This window comes from Lissotriton vulgaris, chromosome 3_1 (assembly GCF_964263255.1).
Source record: "Lissotriton vulgaris chromosome 3_1, aLisVul1.2, whole genome shotgun sequence".
Classification (NCBI taxonomy): domain Eukaryota; kingdom Metazoa; phylum Chordata; class Amphibia; order Caudata; family Salamandridae; genus Lissotriton; species Lissotriton vulgaris.
In genome coordinates, this window is record NC_141689.1 from 2,056,803,772 (window position 1) to 2,056,830,570 (window position 26,799).

The window sequence follows — 26,799 nt, forward strand, 5'->3', positions numbered from 1 at the left end:
ATCCCCCTTACCCTGACTAGAAGCAAGGGCCCTATTTAGACAAAGGCACCTACCTCTGCCAACTAGAGACCCCCATTTCTAACAGGTGCCAAATATATTAGTAAATGAATAGTCATTTGTTTCCCTTCAAATCTGTCCCTGAAGGACCTGCATAGAACTGAGAAAAACACGAGAAAGCTAAACGTGCTAGGGGTCAGCCAAATATTGAGCAGATCAATTAAATAATGCCATGTTTATTAGGAAAGCAAAAATGTTTCAACCCCACGCTCTCTTCCCTGCCCCAATTGAATCGGCACAAAACTTGAAATACCTGTACTGGTTGTAACTTGTGAACTGCCTGCTACATTTGATGCAATTTCATCAAGTAGAAATATAGTTATGAGCAAATTAATATTTTCTTGCTGCCCTTTAACTTTGCCCCAGCCTTGATGAAATGAAATTCTAATAGAAAACCAATCCTCCCAAGCACCTGTCAATTTTTGTGCTGGTTTGCAACATAGTTCCAATGTGATTAGCAAATGAACACTTTTTTGACACCCCTTTTCAACTGTCCTTCCCTCCATATACCCCCATGCACAAGTTTAGAAGTAACAAAAGAAGTCTGCACAGGCTAAGTCTCTGCAGATGCATCAAACAATTGCAATAATATTAGTACATCAAAAGTATTTTTATCCCAATTTGAGCATCAAGAAACCTAAAATTCCCACACTGGGGGTACGTTTCTAACTGCCTGCCACATTTCATCCTAATTCATCACACAGTGCCGAAAGTATAAGCAAATAAAAATCGTATTGAATCCTCTTTGACTTGGCCCCCATGGAGCGCAGTGCCAAACCCACAAGAAAATAAACACTGGTTTGCACCCCCTTTTTTAACAGGGGTCCAGATTATGAATTTGCCTGAATTTAAACATCCCAAGAGTAATCTCACAATATTAAGTGGCTTCCAATAGAGTTCTGGTGATATTTGCAAACCCTTTGGCATTCAGCCTTGTGATTTATGTCACCAGAATCCCTTGATGACTATATAGGACCATTTCACACTTATGTTAAGGCTTTGTTTAGATTGGTGTAAAAAAAAAAACTTGAATAGTTTTTGGGAAATTGGCATTTAAAAAGTGTTCCGGTGATAGCACATAGAGGTTACATTTTAGACATATCTGGACCAATAATGTGAGGATCGTCTGCAGATTCACAAATACAAGGTGATTCCCAAATCCAATCAAAAAACATAAAGACACACCTATGGCTTTTCTGCCACTGCTAAACAAATCAAGAGCATGAGGGCCAGATGGTATTTCTACTCTTAATCTACAATTGATTCAGAATCTTTGGGCACAAGTACTGATTCCCCTGTATAAAACAGTTGTAAAAGAGAACAGAATCATAGAAACCTGGAATGGTAGTATACAAGTAATAATGTATAAAAAAGGCCCTCAGAGCAGCTACTTAACTACCGGATTACAACACTACTGGACAGTCCTAGCAAAAACAATTGCCAACATTTATTAACATTTGAGTAAGAATGGCAAAAAGTTGCACACATACTTCCAAGAATGAAGATTGGGTTCGGGAAAGGCTACTCTACCACTGAATGGTGTTTTCTACTAAAGCTTCCTGCTGAGAAATATGCCATACTGAAGGGCCAACTTCTGTTTGTGATTTACACTGATTTAGTAACAGTATTTGATCATGTCAATTAATCACGTCTATGGAAAAAAATGTATAGATGGGGTATCTTGTCTGGACTACTGAAATTAATAATCAAGCTAAATGCAAGAAAATGGACACAGCTCGAACTGGGATGTAATGGCTAGTTGACAAAGAAAATCGGAACAACTAATTGGTTAAGGAAAGGATGAATATTGGTACCTTTCTTGTGCTCCATATACACCTCAGACACTCTGAAATATCTGGTGAGAGGCCATTCATTTCCACCAAAATTGGCCTACATTTTTTATGCAGATGAAACAATCTTAATCAACCTTACTCTGATCGGTCTACAGAGAAAACTAAAGGAATTCGCAAAGTACTGTGAAAACAATAAATTGTTAATAAACATAAAAAGAATGAAAGCTATGGTCTTTAAGTAAATAATTAAAGGGATTACATTGAAATTGTGGTTGAATGGTCAACAAGTAGAAACTGCGTCTGAATGCAAGTATTTGTGAATGATCTTTAGAAATACCCTTTCTTTTAAAAGACACTTTAAATCTAAGAAATACAGATGTACAGCAGTGGCTGGAACAATGGCCTTGTCTAGATCTGGAACCTGGTCACAAATCAGTAGTGGTACTAAATCTGATATCATGAAAATAGCATGTCTACTGCAGTTACAGGAGTGAGATAATAGATGAAAAGGTGATGAAGGTTGCTAAGCTAACAGAGATGAATGTATGGAAGAAATGGCTTGGCTTTCCAAAGGTGTAAGTGAATTGTGCTTTAAGGTTGGGTATTGGCTTGATACATCTAAAACATAAATATGATCAAAGAACAATGAATTATTATTATGGTATTTTAACAGCTACAGAAGACACACTAAAATATATAATCAAATATCTCCTGGGAGAGAAGGTAGTATCATTGATAGTAAATATGGGGAAAAGAATGGCAAATGTTAATCCAGAATGGTGTTCACAGTTACCTAGGAAGAAGGTATTGAAAAATCTTGCTAATGAGCTAGCTATCAAAACAGAGTTAAAGGCTTTGAGGGTAAAAAATAGCTTAATCATATGTGCAAAGGTGTATTATCTGATACATTCCAATCATACCTAAATGACACAAAGTATAGGAATTTTAGACGGTGTATATTGAAGCTGCGATTGGGCAACTGCATTATTTATTTATGGGAAATTATCTAGGAAGGAGAGTGGTCAAAATTCGGGGAATACACTATTATGCCTCTTTAGCCAATCAGGCCAGTTACATTAGCTCAACTTATTGTTTTTTCAACACTCTTCTTAGCATAAAGGAAGAGACTTGTAATCCCTGTTTTTAGACAAATGGATATCAAAAACTTTGATGAACTATTAACCTTTTTAATGAATTGGGATGCAACCAATATGGGAAATTTCTAGATGTGAGCTGGATCGAGACAAATCTGAGACATTTATAATAATGTGAGTTATAGAAATGTTATTTTGGTGTAAGGTAAAGGACACATGAACCAGTCTTGTTCCTTTGGTTAAGTAGACAATGATGGACCAGCCCTGCTTGCTAATTACAAACGTTGTATCATGTGCTTGTGATCTGATTCTATTGGCTAGGAGATGGATATAGTAAAATCAATCCCTTTCTGCTAATATTTTATGTTACACTATGCACTGCACATTTATCTATATTCCAATGCTTATTTCACTTTTATGCACTTATTCATCAAATGGAGGAATGTATGTATGGCCACATGATGGGGAAATATAATATTATTCTTCTCTTACTTTGCCTAACTTGTTTGAAATAAAGGATGTTGCTAGTAACAACCAAAAGTGTACCAATGCCGTTGTTAGTGAGCTTATGTTGTTGTATTATCTTCTCAGTAATATATTTATTTGTTCTGACATTTGTATAAGGTATTTTATAAATAGAAATAAGGATATCACTTTAATGATATTTAAATAACTTAGTTGTATATAATCATTGTATTGTTATGACTGGCCTTTGTAATGATTGTTTTGCCTGGATTGACACAGTATCAAACATAAATACACTTGAAACTTGTATCCTTGCTTTGGAAGGCAGGCATCATAGGCCCTACATACCGTCTCTACCCATTTCACATTTTTTTTACTTTTGAAGAGATTGTTGTGCATCCTTGTGAGAAAGTACATCCTTTTGCGTGGTCACCACCATTGTTTATGAACTGATGCTGGTGGGTTTTAAACACTATGCAGTGTTTTGCTCTGACACCCTAAATATGGTAAAACTGGCTAATCTCCAACTGGCTTATTTAACTTTCCATTAAGGTTATAGAAGACGGTGTACATAAATGACACATGTGGACTGCAGCAGCAATTGTGCCATTCACCAGGATAACAAGGAAAACATTGTTTCAGGCCTACATGTATAGCCTGACTCTGATAGCTTTGAAACCTGCAGGCAAGCCTGTCACAATACTCGTTTTGACAGGGGGGAACCCTACTGTTTACTGTTAAAAATTAATTAAGTCACCCCTAAATATGCCTTGTAGCCCACAGGGTAGGGACCCTGGTATTTAAAAGTGGAACGTGTAAGCCTCCAATAGCTATTTACACCGTTAGAGCTGTAGCTGGTTCTAATAAGAAAAAAAATAAGTTCAATGAATGTGCTATTTCTGTACCTTGTTGGCTTGGGATAAGGTACAGGAATGGTTACAACCATTATTTTTAATGTTTATGAAACTTCCAATTCAATAGTGACATTGGATTTTAAGATAACTATCAAGGAAAAGTAAATTTTAAAGTTATACTTTCCTTGCCTAATGCCACTGTAGCTAGCATTGGCCTATCTGCAGCTGGCCTGTCCGTGCTGCTTTGATGAGGTGAGAAATACTGCTGTCAAAGCAGAGACAATGACTTGGACCTGGAAGGATGGCTTGGAGGAGGAATGTGCCCCAAAGTAACTCAAGCAAAGCAGTTTAGTAGTGCCTAGGAACTTCACTAACCTAAATGGGACAAAAGGGAGATGTGTAAATTTATAGTTTAATAATAAGACAAGCTGGAGAAGGGAACTCTTTTGATCCCAAAACAAACTATAGTCTCCTAGCTTAAGTTTTTATTGGAGAATGAGTCATGCCCCAGAACCAGTTTAAAGTGGATGAGTGAGAGTGGGCTGCTCCCCTAGGTGTGTCACAAGCTCCACCCAGGGCCAGAAAGAATGAGAATGAGAATGCTGCAGAGTGTCCAGGAGTCACCCCATCCACTGGCGATTGAATTGAACAAACTAGCACCTCATTCCAGTTACTCAAAACACCTCCTGAACATGTGGAGGAACAAACGAGGGCTGGATCTGCTATAAGTAATCAGTGTAGAGACCTGAAGGGATGGACCTGCCCTCTCTTATACCCAGGACTAAGAACTGGACTACACTGTTCATTCAGTCTACCACCTGTGAGCCTACAGGCATATAAAAAGCTGCAAGAGGCCTTTTCCTGGAGTTGCCAGTTCATCAGTTACAATGGGACCAGGACTGGACCTTGCTGGTTGGCCTCTGCTGGAGTGTGTCCTGGCCTGTGCTGGGAGCATTTCATTTGGCTAAGAGGCACTGTCCCGGAAAGTCTGAACAGATGAGGATCATAAAATCGTTGGTCTTCCAAGACCCCTGGCGCATCACTGGGATGTCACAGTAGAACCCAATTCAAGACAGCTTCAGGCTTGTCCTGCTGGAAAAGTTTGAGTTGTAAAAGGTTCCAAAGGTAGAAATCTTGACAGGGCAAAGGCGAAAAAAATATCTGCCCAACGAGAGGACTTAGCAGCACAACAGTTGATTTTCCCCGCTCAAAGCTTTGTCCGCCAAAACCAACAACTTCAGCAGGACCTCATCCAGCAAATATCCGATTTCGAGAGGATGCAGCCTCCAACCTTGCCTCCTGAAGGATTTCGATTTACTCAAAAAAGACTATGCCCAGAGGTAAAAACATTAATGGGGACAACCTGATGTGTGTATTTAGCCTTCATTTCATCACTGCCAGACAGAAATTGCATTAGGGCCCTGTCAATGGTGAAGCATAATTTCTGGTTGGCAATTTTATTTTCTTGGCACTTTTTGCCTTAAAATATTAAATACTCATACCTATGGCTCCTCCTATAGACTTTTTATTTTTTTGGTGTCATTTTTCCTAATACATTTTTCTTAATGTTTAGAAATTGGTTGTGGGATTTTTATTGCAAATATTTTGCAAATTGTCCTAGGTTAAGTCTGTCTACTCTGTGCCATAACTGCCAAGGGTTGAGCCCAAGTCTAAAATATTGAAAATGTGTGTTTGCCATGACTGGATTTTGGAGATTATAATTTGGGTATGACTCACATCCTCCCCAACCAATAACTCATTTTCCTACAATCCTTGAGATACAATACAGTTTGATTTGTGACGGGTGTAAAATGGCCATTGTGGGTTTATGCATATGCACACTACCTAGCATACACAAACGCACAGTATTTTTTGTTGGATAATTACTTACCATGAAAGCAACTTTTTCCTGGTTCTGCGGTTGTCGCCATATGATGAGCACCAGGAGCAGGAAAAGTAGTATAAAAACTGCAAGAAGTCCAATACTCCATGATTCCAGATTCGCAATGGCCTGGACTGCGTAAGTGGTCAGAACACTTAAACCACAAATCAGAATAGCTGTGTAAAAGAACCAAAACCATAAAAAAAATTATGGAAAAGAAGGATTGTCATAGCTCAAGAAACTACAGAGAAAGGGCTTGAAAACCTTCCCAATACAACATCTCATTATATATTTCTGACAAATATCACATTACAACCCCTTTTCTGCAATGTTCTTAATAAGTATCAAGAAACTTACCCAAGAGACCTACAAGGAAGCTGACTAGAGAAGAAGACTGATCTGTCGGCAGACGTGATGGATAGAGAATATTCCGGAAACTTGTCCGTTGTTCTTGTATGATGCTGATCTGGGACTCGTTCTTTGCGGACTCCCTCTCAGATGCCGACAGCATCTCTTTCTCCTCCAAGCATTTTGGCTTCTCATAACCCAAGCCTGGCTGATACCTGTCACAAAGAAACATATTCATTATTGCCTTGTCCAGCTCACTCAATAGGTGTATAGGCAGCTGTAATTATTCACTGGCAGCCTCATAGGGTAGCAACTGCAAACGTTTGCACAGTGCTTACCAGAGGCACTTCAGGTGTGGTATGTGAAACACCACACTGTAGGGTAGTGAAGCAGGGCTTGGGAAGAGCAACTCCAGCAGATTGTGTCTCTTATTTTCTTGTTTCTCTTAAGACATGTTAAGCACTTGGTGCTACTGTTTATCACAAGAGGGGGAAGGCACCCAAACTCTAGTTAGAATTTCACTGCTCTACACAGTAAGATACTTTTAGTATGCCTTTTTTGTTTTAGAGCAGTATTAAAGTTTGCACCTTAGCAGTAGGATTTTGACATAGGCTCTTGCAAAGGCCATCTCCACTCACCATCTCCCTCCTCCACTAGACCATTTAACCCTTAAATGTCTCAAGACAAAAAGGTCAAAAAATCACACAGGAATTTAATTTCAATTTTAATAAGCATTAACGAGTGGCTTACGGTGACACGTAAGCCCATCAGCCAGTCCTGGCTTTTCAGGCAACAGCACATTACATTCTTGGTATTGTAGTTTTCTTTTAACACTGTCATTATTGCCTCAAAAATCCCAAAATGCAAAGTGATGTTGGCTAAAAAGCCAGTATTTTATAAAGGTGTCACACATAACATGGAGTCACTGGGCAACTAATTTAAAAAAATGTTAGAAACTGGTTGGTCCATTTGAAAAAATTGGCTCGTTTAAGGTGCAAATTCAAACACTGATCACCTATTTTGAGAGAACCACTCTATAATGCGCACCATATATATTGAAATAAAGTTGAACAATGCAAATTGTTTTGGGCTCTGCAGAGTGAAACGTTTATGTCAAGCTCCACTAAAACAGAAGAACTGTTTAGCATGGAGAGCAGCAGTACAAAGGTGCCTAACATAAAGATAAGGTACAGGACAAGTATCAGCTGCAACAGATGCAGCACAGGGTTCTGTCCAACACAGAACAGGTACAAAACAGGTAGCAACTGTGCAAGCTTCACTTCCTCAAAGATATAAGTACAATTGAGCATGAGTGGTGCAAGGTTCACTCCACTGCAGAACAAATAAAGATGGTAGTGTACTTATAATTATATAACATTTGCCTCACTCTTTGCAAGGCCTACAGTGCTTTTGGGATAACAGCAGTAGAAAAGCCCCATCTCCATAGAACAGGTACAAAAGAGCCTGTGCAAACCTTTTACCCCCTCCAAATGTCTTCACTTTAGGTAACAGGAGTGCAAACCTTCCTCTCTTACATGACGAGTACAAGTTGGGCAGCAGCAGTGCAAGCTTCTCTTCCGCACAGTACACATACGGCTTGGTAACAGCAAACAAGCCTCCTGTTTTCACAGAAAAGTGCCCCAGGCTCTCTCCCCAGCAGAACAAATATGCCAAAGATATGGGACTTGTTTCCATTGATTACATTACATGAATAATTTAAGGCATCGGGTGCAGGTAGGTTATACAGAGGTCTCTGGAGGATGTGCTTAATACACTTATTTCAGAGCATAGGTAGATGAATGAATGAATTTAAAAATTAAATGCTATCATCACTCTTGATCAGGCGTCATTCTCTGTCAGCACACATAACTCTCTTTCATGCCTCCTTTCCCTCGCAATACTGTCAGTGATTTTTCTGATAGTGGTCTCTTTGAATTCTGCTTTAGATAAAAAACAAATAAATAAAAAGAAAGTTATTGATTCCAATATGTGTGTGGACTATTTTTGTAGCTGCAAAACTGGTGTCTGCTGAAACCATGCTGATAAACAACCCTTTAAGTCAATGCCTAAAGCTACCTGTACCAAACAGCCAATGGCTGAAATGGCTATCCAAAACACCCTTTCTATATCTGTATATATTTGTATATGTATGTTCTACGCTGTGTGCATTACACAACCCAAATTACATGACAATTGTGGGAAGTATGTTCTGTGATAACATGGGTCCTGTGCAGACCACTAATTCTGTCTGGGCCTACTAAAAATAGCAAATTTCTAATTCTGAACATGTCAAAATGTGCAGGTAAGATTGTCTTAAATGAGGCTTACCTGAGGATGAGAACACAAGCTGCCACAAGTGAATAGGCAAGAAGGGTGCCCACAGACATCATGTCCACCAGAGCCTTCAGGTCAAAAAGAAATGCCATTACAGCTAAAAGAAAGCACAAACAGAGTGATCATACCGACCTATCAGGTGCCAAAGTGAAGGTCAGCCACCAACAGCTTAGAATGACATTCAACACTGCAGTGCCAGTACAATTAGGGCTTCTGTTTTTTAGTGTTGCAAACAATAACTACAGACTTATACAGGGTCTCCATGTTGGTTTAATTCCGTATAGTTCATAAAAAAAACTGTACAACGTATGGATATATTTATTTCAGAGACAGGGAATGTAAGAAATTGTGTTGTCGGTTGACTGGGGTGTGAACTCTGGTCAAGCAGCAACCACAATCCTTCTCAGGGTGAGGCACAAGCCAACCCTAAATTAACCTGTTCTAGAACCTCAGGTAGCTTGGCAGAGAGTAGTCAGGCTCAACTAGAGACACTTCAAACAGTAACACAGTGAAAAAACACCACAAAAAGATTCCACACCAGTTTAGAGAAAAAAAAAGTAAAATGTAATAAATAAAACAAGACCAAAATGACAACTATCCAATCAGTAGAACCAAAGTTATGCATGTTTAAACGTTTAGTGGTAATAGTGCCAAACAGCAGAAATGCCAACCTTGGATATCTGGTCATGCCAGACCAGAACAAAGTCATAGGTTCAGGCTAATTATGATGGAGCATGGACTATGGACTTCAGAGACCCAGTTAGGCCTGCTGAACAAAATACCTTAAATCCTGGCTTGCGAAGCGTTGTGAGGATCCCTTTTCGAACATGCATTACGCAGCTGAAGTGATGTGTCTGTTCCGAGATTCGATGAAGCTGTGATGTGAGGTTTTGAATAAATCTTTCATAGAAAAGAGTGCATGAAATATTGGCCCCAGAAACGGTTTCAGTTTGACCTGATCAAGAATATGAAATGTTTTCAGATGTTCCAAATACTAGTAGTGGTGCACATCTGGGGAGTCAATTCTAAGGTGCAAAGGATGGTTGTCTTGTCTAAAAGTCTGCCAGCAGTAGTGATCGCCCCAAGGACAAATAAGGCAATCTAGACTGTTGAGGAGTTCTTTCTTGCAGGCTTGATGCCAGTGGAAAAAGGTACTCCATTTGCCTTAGAATACATCATCAATTTCCTTAAAAGACAGAGGACAGCTAAAGAGTCCTATGTTCAAATGAAAAGGCAGCTGCCGACAACTGACTTTATGCCAATGCAAGGCGAGGAGCTGGACCCAATGATCTTGATCATGTTAAAAGTAATGGCTGAAGATAAATTACATTACTTGTTAATCATGTTACCCATGATTTGTGGTTCTGTCTTCAAATATGAAATATTACTGTTTCAGCAAATCTATGCACTTACCTTCTTTGGCACTTTTGGGGGCTTAGAGCTGGTAGTGGATACAACACAGGACAAGTGTAGGGCATTACATTGGCTGCTGTACTTCTCTATGATACATTTTTTTCATAATGACTAGGAATCTAAAATGGATTTAGGAAGGTAGGTAAATGTTGGCACATTTAGCCTGCAAATGTGGCTTTTAGAGGTGCCTGCTTACACTCTACTGGGAATATCCCTGGTGCAGGACATACGGAGCCTGCTCGTTTCAACCCTCATTTGTGTGAAGTAGGTTATCTTTGACCACTTTTCAGTTTCTTAAGGTCTGCCAATTAGTTCTGTATCTCTTCCCATTCCTTAAGGATAGAGGCACTAACTTCAGCAGCTGGCATTGAGTTTGTACTCAGATCAGAATCGGGCGGTGGGGTGCTAGAAGTTTAACGCGTCCCCATCAGATTGAATGCTATTCCCCTTCTACTTTCTGCAGCTGCTCTGCCAAGACCCCATTAGAGGATATGTTGGTATGGTTACTCTTTTATTTGAAGGGCATCTTAAAGATTCTATGTTCTGGGTGCATGGTTTGCAAGAAATCTACAAATAATGATCACCACATCCTGGTGATAGAAGGTTTGAAGCTGAAGCAAGTGTCACTTTATTAGAAAAAAGCCATTGCATTTTGGACTATTCAGGAGCCACAAATCTTGATTTTCTAAAGGGAAGATGAAAGCCAGACTGGCAATGCTAGTAATATTGTGGCTGACACAGAAGTGTATACTATGTGCGACAACACTGATTGCGAGAAGCACTCCATTACGAAACGGTGGTTAAAAGCTCTCCACTAAGAAAACGAACAAGGTGCTTGAAAAAATAATCGTGATTCAGCATGGATTACCGCAGTTAAAAACCAGGAAACTATTTTCTGACTTATTGGGTGCATCTGTCTAGGTTGTATACCAGAATACTGTCTGACATAAGTATTGAGCCCTAAATATTGTTTAGAAAAATAGCATCCCACAGAGGGTAGATGTTCGGCTAATGCACCAATGGGTTGATATTTTTGTGAAAGATCTCTAGGACACAATATTCATGTCAGTTTGTTTGATAATAATATTGTAGCTCTCCTTACCTCTTTTATAGATTGCATGGCAGATCCACCAAGGAAACAGAGCGCTTTCCAAGTTGCTCTAAGAATTATATAGTGCTTAATTCGACCCCCTGGCCCCCGTAATTCTTTTCTCTCTACCCTCTCTGACCTGAGTGACAATGTCATCTGCTCTGATAATTTTACCATATTGGGAGATTTCAACTTTTATTTGGAAGATCAGGACAACCCAGACACTGCCCAACTCATGACTGATTTTGCCAATCTTGGACTACACCAACTAGTCAAGGGTCCTACACATCAAGCCGGACACTCCTTGGACGGGCTATTTACTAATGATCCTGACATTACTGTATCAGATACTATTCCAATTTCATGGTCAGACCATAGGGCTATTATCTTTCAATTAGATACACGACTCTCTACCTTTCCGCACCCCAGACCTCGCACCAAGATAGGTGCCCGGGCCTGGAAAACTGCAGATCTCCCTCAGATGCTGCATTCTTTGGCCTCCTCCTGTCCTCAGGGAGAAAATAGCTTATCACCATCAGCTTCAAAGTTCCAGGACTGGATCAGAAGTGCCGCTGATTTAGTGGCCCCAGAGAAATTTATGCAACCAAATAGAGTATCTCCTTCAGCCCTGGTATAATGAAGATCTTCGCCTACATCGCCAACATTGTAGGAATTTAGAAAGGCGCTGGAGGAAAGCTTACTGTGACACAGCTAGACAAACTTATAAAGATGCTCTTATGATCTATAAAAAGGCGATCCTGGCCCGGAAAACAGTCTTTTACTCAGCACAAAGTGAGACTGCTGCTAACTCTGCCAGAGAACTTTTCGCTGTTGTCACCACCCTGTCCACCCCCTCCACTGGACCTGGAGTGGAGCCCTCACAGACTTTCTGCAATGAATTGGCCATCTTTTTCACTACTAAGGTTGCAGATATCTACGCTTCATTTGGAAATGATATTAGAACTGAACATAGAGGTGACAGCAGGAAAGAAATACTGTCACACCTTAATCCCGACTCCTTCTCTTGTTTCTCACCTGTTTCACATCAGGATGTGATCAAAATCATTTCCACCATTAAATCCGGCTCTCCGTTGGACCCCTGTCCCCCGTCCGTGATGCAGAAACTCACAGAAGTGATCTCACTCCCATTGATGGAAATCTGTAATAACATATTCCTAACAGGCCAATTCCCTAGTATATGGAAGAAGGCTGTTATTAAACCCCTCCTAAAAAAACGTCCTTAGATCCTACTGCTGTCGCAAGTTATAGACCAATTGCGTGCCTGCCCTTTCCTGCCAAAGTATGCGAATATCTGATGAATCAGCAGCTCTCAGAGTTCGTCGAGACTCACCAACTTCTCTACGAAACGCAGTTTGGATTCAGGAGAGGGCATGGAACAGAGACTGCCTTGATAAAGGCCTCTGATGAGATCAGGACGATCATGGATCAGGGAGGGGCGGCTGTCCTTATCCTTTTGGATTTGTCAGCAGCCTTTGACACGGTCGACCATGTCACTCTTGTCGACCGTGTCACAACCCTGGGTATAAATGGTCGGGCTAAGGATCTTATTTCATCCTTCCTGGCAAACCGTACCCAGACAGTAAGGCTTGGAGACTTTTACTCTCCCATCTCTGCACTCCCTTGTGGAGTCCCACAAGGCTCCTCGCTAAGCCCCATGCTCTTTAACATCTATGTAGCGGACTTAGCGAGGATAATAAAGGCCTATGGGATACAGTTAACATCGTATGCAGATGATACCCAGCTGGTGCTGGGTATCCATAAGGATAGCCTTACTGTAGCAGCCAACTTCCAGAAAGCTATGCTCGAGGTCAGTACCTGGATGGCCTTGAACTGCCTCAGGCTTAACTCAGACAAGACCGAGATCATGACCTTCGGAAAACTCTCCCCTGAATGGTCTCTCGGTTGGTGGCTAGATAAGCTCGGCCATCCACCTGTCCCAGTGGAAAAAGCCAGAAACCTGGGAGTGATTTTCGACAACAAGCTGGTCTTCGACCTCCATGTTAATAAGGTTGTGTCATCTTCATTTTACATCTTGAAAAAGATCAAGAAGCTGCTACCTTATCTCCCTCCGTCAGCCGGGAAGACTCTGGTCTCTACCTTAGTCTTCTCAAAAATAGATTACGGGAACGCTCTCTTCCTCCACACTCAGAAGCGTGTCATCATGAAGCTGCAATCTATTCAGAACGCGGCTGCTAGGATTCTTCTTAATATCCCTCGCCGCAAATCTACCACCTCTGGTATTCGCCAGCTTCACTGGCTGAGAGTTGAGAGCCGTGTTAAATTTAAGGCCCTCTGTATTGCCTATAAGGCCATACATGGCACAGGACCCAGATTCTTGATCGAAGCTTTTCAGCTCTATACCCCCCGAAGGCACCTTAGATCGGCCAATACCAGTCTTCTGCCGGTGCCACGTACAAGATCAGTCACCTGGGGTGATAGGCGCTTTCTTGTGGCCACTCCAAAACTTTGGAACCTTCTGCCAACTGCCATAAAAGCTGCTCCGAATCTGATTAGCTTCCGTAGGCTTCTGAAAACATGGTTGTTTAACCAGTGAGAAGACGGTAGAATGATGAACTTTTGTTGCTCCACAGCGCCGAGACACCTTCGGGTATTTGTTGCGCTATAAAAGTTGCGTAAATAAATAAATAAATAAATAAATAAATAATTAGCAGAAATAAAAGTGCCAGGATTCAACGTTTTTCTCAGGGATGGTAGGGTTGCCAAATTCCACGGGTAACTAATCTTGATTCCACTTCATTCCCCTTTCATCCACCACCATACACTCCCTGTCTCTGACCTCCCTCTTGGAGGATTTTTTTCTTCCCTGCTTTTTCTCTTTGTCGCTGTTTTCCGTTCCCCTTTTCATCCCTTCTCTCTTGTTCTGGGTCAAAGTCTGATGATGAAAAAAAAATGCGGATGCCTACAAATGAGTATCAGCGGGCCCCACCACAAACCACAGGCTTAAAACAGTCCATGAAGGTCAGCAAGAGCACAACTTAGCTCAATGTGGGAGGCCTTAAAGTCTTAAAAAAAAGATTCATGTTTAAAGGGACACAGGTTGTTGTCTGATCAAGGGGCGGGGTATTGGGGTGGTTTAATCTCTAGATGTATGTACAATAATCTGCCATGATGACAAAGTTTTAATTACATTTAGAAATCTTTCCTCAAAAAGAAATCTTTCACTTGCACCTAAAGTAGTTGGAATTTTTTACTTTATTTCTACTTTCTTTCTTTGGTCAGAGCATAGGCAAATCCAGGTCATTTTTCTGTGATTAAGGACTGGTATTATTTAATCTCCACATCGGATTAACTAGAAACAAAGGTTACGGGGCTTTTGCAAAATTAAAGCCAGGTTTACTTAATCCATTTTAGGCTGAAATCACGGGATACTGCATTCAGAATGCAAACACCATTCAGAGCGGCCTGCAAATCTCTTGCAACGTTCATTAATTAACACAGATGCAAGCGCCCGAGAATTCACTTTTGACTTATCTATTTTGTAGAAACCTGGGCAATGATGCTGCCTCAAACCGAGTTGTTACCAGTGTACAGTAAGGTCCATTTAAATATTCTGCTTTGGCTTTAGCTTTAATATATGAACTCTAAGCACTACATGTGGCAGAATAATGGAAAAAAGAAATAGAGTTTAAAGCCATTCATAAACACTCACCTGACTAACATTCAGGTTCCTGGATATATAAAGAAAAGCCAGGAGAACATGGAGCCAAAATGTGCTAAAACTGTTCTTTATTTTATATTACGTTTGTGAATTTGTTGGCAGAGATATCAAAGAAGGCTGATTGTCATTGGCACTGTAGCCATTCGGGTGTTGTACAATATATCTACCAACACAATAACACCATACTCAGTTGTATATATTGTCCTGCCAAAATAGTGTATTCAGAATTTCAACGAGCAGAATATTGTGAAGATAAGTATATATAGGTGTGTATAGATTTACTATTCTTAATTCAATATCTGCAACATAAAGGGACCATCCCCTTATCTGGCTTTCCAGAACAAGGCAGCATATTGTGGTGGTGGCCATTGTGGTGGGGTATTGCAGTATTCGGATACATGATTCCCACTGACATGGATTGTGGTTAATGCGAGGTTTTGATGGTCACAAAAAGGAACTCATGTAAAGGGTGATAACAGATTTTAGCCACAGTATAAATTATTTGTTTGTGGTGCTATACTTATATTAGAAATTCTGGTCAGTTCGCAGGTGATTTTACCCTGTGAAAAATGCTAAGCCTCGGCTAGGATTTGATGAGAAAACTGCTTTCTCTCATGATTTTGACATAGAGGTTATGGAAGGTGCTCCAGAAACTAAAATGAGAGTACATTTTCTATATGTAAACGCTATCTTCTCAAGCCACTGTTCTATTGCAGCACCACCACAGTGCTCCAATCGAGCAACTAGAATGCTAATAATCAATATTTATGTTAAATGTGTGGCACACCTGAATGCGATTTTGATGTTCTCAAAGCTATAAAATGTTAAGGATTTTTTTCGAAATTGAGAAAATGAGGGGGATTCATTTTGTTGTAGAAATGATGGTAGGTAATCCATAAAGCTAAACCAAGCACACATTTTTTTATGAGTTCTCAAATATCTTCCTCATCTATGTCAGTAAAATATTCTGACTTTCAGACTGAAACATATTTTCAACACAAGCAGCAGTCTGTCAGTAAACTCCCTAGTGATCAATTTCTCCTTCACCAGGGTGTTATATGGAACAGCCAGCATACAAACCTGCCATATATACTCAGTGAGTTTTTAAAAGGGCATGAAAAATATCCATCTCTTTTTTATGAAACTGAGCATCCTTAAAGTTAAATAGTTTATTTAGAAGTTTGAATTATTTGTGATTTAACTCTAAGAATGTAACATGTGACTGTTTAGAACAAATGCTAGGGGGCTTATTTACAAGGCCCTTGCACCATTTTTGCGTAATTTTTAACATCGGAAAAGTGACGCAAAAGTGGCACAAGGGGCTTGTAAATCTGCCCCTAAGTTTTTTTTTATTACTGTAGGCAAGGAGTACATGTCTTTTCTTAATTTTGAATGGGTAAATTAAATAGTCTTGATCTGCTTATCGCTGTGGAAGCTTTCTACAATGAATCTGAAAAATACATTAATATAGTTATTCTACATTTGACTCCTCACATGCAAATTAACACCTTGGCTGCTTCGAACGTTCCGTGCTAGTGCGGAACGTTTGAAAAACGGGTGGGGCTGCGTCGGCCAACGGTCGTTCGCAGCACCAGCCAAGTAGTACGGCCGACGGGAGCACCGAACGGGTTAACATTGAGTTACTTCAATTTAAACAGATTCATTATGACGTGATAAAGTGTGCTTTTTCTTACTTAGACTTAACTAAGCCCCAATTAGGCATCGTAGTCATTGTAAAAATGGAGACAAAATCTTGATGTTTCTTGTTTGGCACTACATACAGCAAGAAGTCGATTGCTTATTTTGTATGACACATTGTTCTCAAAGAACTTGCTACAGGAAGCAATTTGTAACATCTTCAAGGATCTTCCTGCTAACACACGGTATTGCATTCATTCACGATGGTTCTCTGTTGATTCTCTGGACGACATTATGTACCGGGTTAGTGCTAAGGTGCTATGGTTATGTGATGTTTTGAAATGGAAAATATGATTTGCAGAGCAACGATCATACCATGCTGACTTTGCAATTCTTCTTAATCTTTTGGATCTTTGTTACGGATGCTACCCAATTTCCTATTTATTTGCTGCATATAGTGAAATAAATTTCTTCTTGATTTCACCTTTATCACTGTATTATTCTGTGTTTGAAAGCCTTTCAGATAAATCACTTCAATGCATTTCAATGAGAATAACGCTGCCTATGCATGTACCAAATATTGTACCATGAATTTGTAATAAACCTTCATGGTATTCTCTAGATTTCTGATCTCAAACTCCCTTTTTGGGTCAATCCTTCTTTCTTAATTGTATTTTGAAATGCTGTTTTGAATCTTGTCTCTGGGAACACATTACCTCATAGACTTTGAGGTTAACACCATCTCCGATCCACCCAATTTTGGGTGCACTATTGTCATGGAGATTTTCAAGGGGTACAGCGCCCCCTCAATGACAACACCTGGTATTGAATCCAAGTCAAATGTTTGAATCCAGACAGACACTACAAGCCTTTCTTCCTCCTGAAATGCAGTAAGTGAGCAGAATGATTGTTAAAATATCATGCATTGCTTCCATGTAGATCATATATGTGAATCTAATGAGGGATGCCCTTCCTCATGTCTTTCTTAAGTGGAAGAAATGATTCCCACTGAGTTCTATTAATTTGCATGTACTCAATCCACTGCACTCTCCTACAAGTTTTAAATGAGAGGGTGATTTATTCTGTAGCAACTGGTAAGCAAGCCAACTGCTACAAATAAGCATTTTCTTCAAACAAATCTAACTTTCCTTTGTTGTAAGAGCAAAACCAATCTGGCCTTTCACATGCACCAACAAGTCAGGCATAATTTTCAATGGAAGATGGAGGAAGAAGACTCGAATGTGGAATATGAGTGTGTAAGACGGAATGTTTGTACATGTTTGGAGTGGGGTGGATGCAAAAACAGGTGATTGTTGGAGCTAAGCAGGAAGATTGGCCAACATGTTGCATCACTTACTCCACATGTATTTTTTTTTATCTGCAGTAAGCACCACACATTATCTCACTTTGGTGTAGTTTTCCCTCCATTGATCACTGCATGACAGGCTCTGGCTCTGGATAGAAAATAGGCGTGTGCACCAAAATAAAAATGCCATACATTAGTGGAATAAATAGCTAAAAAGGTGTCCCATGTTTGCACCGTAGGGCAGTTTTGAATTTGTAAAGACACATCGTATATGTGTTTTGCAAGGCATGGAGGACAGCATGGATTTGAGCCTGGTGCAGGCAATGTTAGCTTTAATAATCAAGAAATCAAGAGTAAACACCTGTCCAGCAGACTGTATAATAGCATCAGAAGCAGCCATAAAACTGGCCCACACACTGACTGACCTGTCAGACTAGACCTTCCATCACTGTCTGATGGCCCTAGAGGCCAGTCTGACCCTGTTGCAGGATTGCAGTAAACAAGAGGAAATGTCTTTAACACTTGAGTGGTGGGTAGCTAATGGCTAAAAGGCTTTACCACACTTAGCTGGTACCCATGAGGACTTTGATACAGTCCATTCCCTGCATTCTTCTATCACCACATTGTCATTATCAATGCTAGACTTCTCATAGTCTCAACATCATGGAGGATGACTGTAAAGCAGACCATCCAGGCAGCTCTCTGCCTCCTTCTCTTTTCACCCTGTCTCTGTCTGCACCTCCTGCCCAGCCTTTAATATCTCTAGACTAGAGAACATAACTCCTGCAATCAGCAAAGGAAACGGATTGAAAAATATAAAGATACCATGCACATACGTGGAGAGGTGTGGCTCACTGGTTAGAGGCGGCAGACCCGAGTGCAGAGAACGGCCCGGGACCAGGGTTCGATTCCCGACGCGGCAGGGTCTTGGACCAGGATCAGCGGACTGATAATTCTCGCATCGGTGCCTACTCCGACCAGGGAGCACACTCGGCAACTCTGGGCATTAGCTTGCCTCATCTCCACAACGGCCCCACACAAACGCCGGGGATGCCTGGTTTCACCTTGGAGACCCCCAGGAGGGACTATCTCACAGGGAAAGCCAGGACGGGTTCCCCAGCGGTCTATAGCGCTACGAGGCCTCCGGGTAGCAGTGCGCTTTACAAGACACAACAATTTACAATTTACATAAGACAGGACCTGCAGAGTAAATGATACCACCAGTACCCTTTCCTCCATCACACCGCACAGTACAAGAGATCGTATTTCTGGTCACTCAAGCACAACAACTAAAATGCTTCCAGTGGAGAATCAGGCCAGGTACAATGCTGTTCCAACCATGCACTCTCTACCTGATGTAGTGCATTACTCGTCAAAAGAATGCATTTCAGAGCTGAAAAAGCTACATAAATACTAATAACAGTGGCAGCTAGTGACATTTGAAAGTGGTGGGCCAAGCGGCCCTGGAAACAAACGCTAAATGCCAATATATGTAAACATTAATTTGGGCAAGCCTTCCTAAACATAACCAGGCACACAAAAGTGAGAGATAAGAAGGGACAGACATTCAGCTCCCTTCCCGGACGCTAAAAAGAGTCCTACTCTCAATCTAGGGCTCACAATTCATGTATTTACCCTTGACTCGCATCCCTCACCCTCTGCCTCACTGCCTCCAACCGAGGCTCTTACCTAGTCCGGCGGTCAGCACAAAACTGGTCGGCTACCAGGCCCATGGCTGGGGCAAGCAGGTAGGCACAAGTGAGTGTACAGCGACACCGTAGCGGGGCAGTGAGGTCATACCCGGACGCACCGGGCACACATTGACCCTCTTCACCTGCTCCAGGGAGGAGAGTGCGAAGGCATAGCTGCTGACCTTCTGTCCCCGAAGACTGGAAAGGGCGTCCACGATAACTGGTGTTCATCTTATGTTATGTTAATAGGATTTATAGAGTGTGCAAATACCCGGAGGTGTCTTGGCGCTAGGATTGCGGTAAGCCCAGCCAATGTGTCTAGTTCTGAAATAGCCAGGTTTTTAGCCCTTTTCTGAAGATGGTGAGGGAGCTTTCACTTCTAAGCTCCATTGGAAGCATTTTCCAGAGTTTTGCTGTGCCATCCGAGAAACTTCGACCGCCCCAGTTTGAGGACGTATTCTCAGAACTTTCATGAGTTTAGCACCTGAGGAATGTAGCTGTCTAGAAGGTTCGTACCAGGCAAAGAGGTTTCTGCGAAATATTGGTCCTGTATTGCTCAGTGCCTTATATGCTAGACATAATGACTTGAATTTAATTTTTTGTGCCACCGGAAGCCAGTGGAGTTCGTGAATTTCCTTGGCTACTGATTCACGCTTTGGGATGTTCAGCAGAAGTCTTGCAGCTGCATTTAGAACTGTCTGAATCTTTTTTGATATTGATTTTTAATACTCAGATAGAGCCCATTACAGTAATCCAGTTTTGACTGTATAAGTGTAGTTACAACCGTCTTTCTAGAGTCAGTGAGGATGTAGGGTAGGATCTTCTTAAGTTTCTTTATCTAAAATTGGGAGGCCGAGACAATGGCACTTGTCTTTTGAGATAGTCTTAGTTTATTGTCAATCATAACTCCCAAATCTTTGGCCTTCAGAGCTAGTTTTGGTGGTTCACCCATCTAGGTTGCAAATTGCCAAAGATTACTACCTCAGTCTTCTCAGAGTTAAGTTTGAGACAGTGTTTTCCCATCCAATGTTTATTTCCCTCATACAATTCTGAAACTGTAATGTGGGGGGTCTTGATGTTTGTACTCTGCAACCACTATCTGGGTGTCACCGGCGTAAGACGTGAGACTAAAGCCGAACTCTCGGATCAGAGGGGCGAGTTCAGATACGTACATGTTAAAAAGGGAAGGACTCAGAGATGATCCCTGCGGAACTCCACATGGGAGGACGTATGGATACGATTTGTACTCGTCCATCATCACTGTTTGTCTCCTTTCCTTCCGAAAAGAGGACAGCAAGGCTAATGCTGTTCCCTCGACCCCCAGCATTTCCAGCTGCTGCTGCAGAAGATTGTGATCCACAGTATCAAAGGTGGCTGACAGATCAAGGAGAATCAGGGTGGTCAAGCCCCCTCTGTTCATCACCATCCTGATCTCCTCAGTGATTTAATTAATGCCGTTTCTGTGCTGTGCTCATTTCGAAAACCAAACTGGGAGTGTTCAAGTAATTCATTTTCTTGGAAATATTGGACTGTGTGTTCATGATTTTTACTATTATTTTGTCTGGAAGTGACAGCTGAGCTATAGGGCGGTAATTATTAGGATTAGACATGTCCAGATTGTTTTTTTTTAGCAGTGGAAGAATGCAAAGCAAATTAAACATGCCCGATATGAACATATTGTTAAAAATTTCAGTGAGCCCAGAGCTCACCACCTCCGCTATATCTTTCAGAAATGCGGGTCGGCAGGGGTCCAGTGGGGACCCAGATTTGATTTCTCTAATGTCTGTGAGAAGCAGTGGAAACTGTTTCCCTTTCGTTCAGGGTTTAAAGGTGATTTAGCAGGACTGCAACAGAGGGTGGCTTCAAAGGCGTTGTAGATATCTTTAACTTTGTTTTTGAACGCTACTGCGATCATGTCACAGAAATTTTGATCGCTCTTAATTCCTTTCTTCTCACATAGAGACAACAGTTTCTCTACTGCTCCAAACAGTTCATTTGAGGTATTTTTAGCTCTCTCAATCTGTTTCCGCCATCAGCAGATTTTTATAGTAAGTTAAAGCAGATTTATATATCTCTTTGTCCACTATGCCATAATTAGCTCTCCAGAGTCTTTCGAGTCTTCAGCATTTTTGTTTTTCTTTTCGCAGGACATCAGTGAACCAGGGGGCCGAAGGCGAGTTCCGATTCCCTGATGTTTTCCCAGTGGGTACCGTGGCCTCAATGGGCTCATTTAGCCAGTGCATATATTTAGTGACAGCTAAATCAGGGGGAACCTTTAAAAGAGGACGCGTTCTATCTAGATGCATTTGGAGAGTGGTGTTATCTACTTTATTCCAAGCCATGTAGGTGAGAGAGTGGGGTTTAGTGATCCCTCCCAAGTGGGCTTTAGGAGCTAATAGATCAAACCTGATTAAGGAATGGTCTGTCCATGTCAGCTGAAGAATCACCATTATTATTAGTCCTCACAAGGAGGTGAAAAAACTGTCAAGTGTATGTCCTGCCTCATAGCACCATCTGAGAAAGGCCCAGAGCCCCGAAAGTCTCAAGCAAGGATGCAGTCTCCTTATCCGCACTATTCTCCAGATAAATATTAAAATTGCCCAGGATAGTGAACTCATTGCTAGCGAGAATGAGTTCCATCATTCCAAGAAAGATTATGAATAAAGGTACTTCTAGTGCCAGGGGGGCGATACAGTAGAATGCCTCTAAAGTTTTTAGCATTTAATTCAATTACAAAATGGATGGCTTCATAGCAGGTCGTAGAGGATGGAGAGAAACTAGCTTCAAACTGCTTCCTGAAGATAACAGCCACTCTGCCCCCTCTTTTGTTAGGTCGGTCTATTCTAAAAGACAGAAAACCCCTAGTGGCTGCTGTTACGAAGTGAGGGTCCAATGCTTCATCAGCCCATGTTTCAGTACTGAAAATAATGCCAGCTATTTCCTACTCGTGTTTCGCCAGGGACCTGACATTCGTGAGGCCACAACTGAACAAATGAGGTAGATTTGAGCTCCCTGATCATCTGTTGCAGTGAAAGTGAGAAACCACATGGACAGACTGCCTTATCTTCATTCAGACTCGGAGTACAGAAGCTCGTATTGGTGTATGTGCGCTCTTGCAGTTCCTTACTGGTATACCTCCGGGACTCGGGAGGCAGAACGGTGGGCAGTGAAAAGAGAGAACCCCCAGTGTGACTGGAACTGAGCCAGTCAGTCACCTGTCTTCTGGGGCAGACAGGAAAGACAGCCCCCCATCCTCAGTTTTATACTCCACCTCACAACGTCACTTTGGATCACAACTACGTCAAAGTGATATTTGAGTAACGTAAAATAACACAGCCTGTTTCACAGCACACACTGTTTTTACAACCTCAACAGTAGATTCTTCACACAGGCAGTGGTGGTCAGTGCAGGCAATGGTTTTCTTTGAGGGCACAGGTTGATATTCGACCTATATGAACACAACGGGCTTGTCCTCACTGGTAACCCACAGTCCATTTTCCAATACGGCCATTCAGATCTAATTCCCTTATCTCTGGACTCCGTTCTCTGCATTGGATGTAGGTTTCTCGATGCCTAACGAAACATCCAACAAACCTAACCAATCCTGAGCTGCTCGCATGCCATTTTCAGCATGACAGTAGTGCTATTATTGGTTGGAGCAGGCTGACGCAGCGCTTCTTTTCATACTAGGAGCCTGTACCTCCAGTCCACCTGGCTGTTACACAGCTGGTATTGGTGTGGGCTGAAGAGCGCATGTCGGCTGGCCATTGCAAGACAGCCGGCCTAACTGACATGCGCACTTTAGACTTTAGGCAAGTCATTCCTGCTGCCAATCAGCAGCAGGAATGGACCCACCCCAGCGGTGGTTTTTTGTCTTGTCTAAGTCGTTGTTCCCACACAGCATTCTTTTTTCTTTCTTTCCAGGAGCCGGGACTACTGCACACTGCCAATTTGCCACTCAGCGTGAGTCAATCAAGCTGAGTGACACTTCTGGCCTAGGCAGACCCAAAGTCTACACTATTTGCCGGGTTGACGATTTCACAGCCCTGAGGCCTGTGATGTCATCAGCACAGCACATACATTGACTTGAGGGCCAGTCTCCACCCCTGAGGACGTCGGGATAAAATGATCCCCGGGCATTTTAAATTGAAGCACTGTAGTGCTGAGGGTTCATATCACTCATGGGATTGAGAGCATGGTCACTCCCACCCTTTCCCAACTCGTCATAGGGGGTTGGTCCCGCCCTGTGACGAGTTGGGAAAGGTCAGGGTAAAGGCTTTAGGCAAGCAGGAAGTCGGAACTCAAGTCTTTTTTGAGACACACTCCGCAGACTCGAGGTCTCTGCTGGCCACGCTGCATTTTGTAAGGGGCAGGATTAGTGCTGGTGCATCACACCACTATGATACGACACAGCACAATTGACTATAGCTGCGTGGAGCAGACTCGTGGCGGCATGGAGCTAAGGTGGTTCCTTTGTGCACTACAATTGTGTGTGACTCTGAACGGTGTCCAGACGGTGTCTGGAGACTCCAGATGTTGCCCTGAAGCCCCTAACCCAGTGGACCACGAGGTGGGAGGTTCATATTTTACTGCGTCGTCTGCCCCTGTACACTTTAGACAAGGAATGTGTTACATCCCTGTATCCTTGTAAGTTTAGTTATTCTTGTACAGGTTAAGTATGCATTTTTTCATTCTCTCGGTTACCTAGCAACATAGAATGTTATCTATTGGAAGCTACTTCTCTGCAGATGGAGACAGGAGGCTGAACTAGAGAGACACTCTGTTAGACCAGGAGCGCTGTATCTCTTTAGAGAATAAATCTTACTTTTACATTTCACTGGACTTCAGATATTTCTTCATTGGATGCAACAGAATTGTGTTAGCTTTCGTTTTTACCTCTTTATGCATTTCTCTGTAGTTTTTATACAGTGAGTTTTAGAACTCGGCTCATCATAAGTGCTAATGATCTTTGTATAGCTGGCATTCACGCACTCATTTGAAAAGTGATTTCATTGACCATAATAATTTTTGTAATACAGGCATTCACGCACATATTTTAAAGTACTTTTATACACATGCAATAATGTTTTTTGCTAACTGGTTTTCTGAATGCACATATTTGAAAGTGCTTTCATTTGCTTGTGTTAAAGTTTTTGTTTTCTGAAGAGTTTGGGTGAGATGAAAGTGTGTCAAAGATTGCACAGTTTAAGTAAGGCAGCTTTGATTTATCCACGTGTTCTGGTTCATCATTCAAATCAGCCAGTAATTGAATGTCTATAAGACTTTCTTTGTGTTCAGGCTTTGGTTTTTGACTCTTTGTGCATTTCTCTGTACTTTTTATATAGCAACTGCAGAACTCGACCTAAAGGCACCCCTAATTATTTTTGTACAACTGGCATTCGGAACACACATATTTGATTGAATCTGCTTGTATGTGTGAAAATGATGGAAAAGAGCTCTGGTCAGATAACATGTTTGCCTAACATCACACAATTTAAGTTGTAAAAGCCTTGATTAATCCATGTTTTCTAATTTTATTTTGTGTAAATTAGCCACTACTGAGCAAAATGCATGGGACGTGAAGAAAGCCGTAACTATGGTGCAGTGGAAAATGCATAATTTTATCAGACTTTTAAAGAAAGGATTGGCACAGAAAATGGTGACTGGCCTCCCAGAAAATGCCATGCCGCGATCCCATAGCATGCTCCCCTACATGCTCAGCCCAGCACCACCACTCTCAAACTTCACCAGCCACCACTTCCCCACCCTGAGACGTGAGACTCTGCACTTTACTAAAATGGGCACGTCCATTGACCATTTTATCAAAGCTGCAGCTACTGTGCTCGCTGACTACTGAACAATTCACATAAAAATCCTTATGCAGAATTTATCGTTTTGCCTTCCCCACACTTAGGTCGAAAGAATACATGAGACAGACAACTGAGATGAAACTCTCATTGAACGAAAGAATGTTTGACCGTTGATGATACAAATAAAAAAAAGGAATTCAACACTGTGCTTCATGAAGACATCTAATAAGAGCATCTTAAGTGAAATGTCTGTCTCATACAAGTACCAACAGAGCAGTAACATCAAGATATTATGTGGTTTATTCACATCACCTTTCATCTACAGATTGTTTTTTGCTGAACCCCATTTTTTACCTCACCTGGGCATGGATGAGCCATTCATGCTCTTTAAATTAACTGTTACATTTTTAATGTTTGCTCCCTATAAAAATAGGGCATTGGTAAAAAACAAAAAACGGAAAATTTGACAACAGAATATAACACCAACATGGAGACCTTATTGAAACAATTTAGAATCAAATGTGACCTGTGTGTAACAGAAGTGATAAGCAGCTTTTTGAGGCCTGTGTTAAAATGGTTCTGCAGACACGATTTGATGTGTTTTGTGTGCCATACATCAACCCCGAAAGCCATAATTGTACTGTTAACACTTGACACGCTGCGCGCCATTTAAAAAATAAAAGTGTCAACGCAAGACTGTGACAAAATCACAGCGTGATTTATGGACTATCGAACACAAAATAATTCATAAAGAGTAATAATCAACAGTCACTGACAAGTTAGGGGTTTTATATGCATGTATAATGTGCACTTAAAATAATGAATTATTAACTCATCAAACTTATCAAACAAACCATTGATCACAGTGAACAAATATGGTGTTACAATTGTCAATACACTTGGGGGCAGATTTGCAAGCCCGTTGCAACACTTTTGCACCCCCGTTGCGTCAGTTTTATGACGCAGCGGCGGAATAAACAATGCGGCCAATTTACAACGTGACGCATCTCATGCATCACGTTGTAAAGCGCTGCGTCACATTATACCTGCGTCAGGTATAATGTATGCAGGGTGGGTGTTCCCACACAGGAAAGCCTTATAGAAGTGACGCAGTGAAATCTACAAGATTTCACTGCGCCACTTCTAGGATGCCACGGTGTCAAGCCTTATGCCTGCTTCAAGCAGGCGTAAGGAGTGACGCAGTGTATTAAATTTAGGCCTCACCCAAGCATTGCTGGAGTTGCGTCGTGCTTGCTATGCGACTGCAGAAATGCATGACTTTTGAGCCAAGAGATGCATCTGTCAATCCTTGCGCCATGAGGCA

The 26,799-nt window shown here is 41.5% G+C and overlaps 1 protein-coding gene across 2 annotated transcripts in view; it reads right to left on the minus strand.

Annotated features, from left to right (window-relative positions):
- SLC7A2 (solute carrier family 7 member 2) overlaps window positions 1-26,799 on the minus strand; it is a 511,922-nt gene that overhangs the window by 45,372 nt on the left and 439,751 nt on the right. For both annotated transcript variants that reach the window (XM_086962584.1, XM_086962583.1), the window contains exons 8-10: window positions 8,822-8,924; window positions 6,503-6,708; window positions 6,155-6,321 (exon numbers count right to left, since the gene is read on the minus strand). In XM_086962584.1, the coding sequence (XP_086818710.1) occupies window positions 6,155-6,321; window positions 6,503-6,708; window positions 8,822-8,924 (476 nt within the window). The remainder of the gene's footprint in view (window positions 1-6,154; window positions 6,322-6,502; window positions 6,709-8,821; window positions 8,925-26,799) is intronic.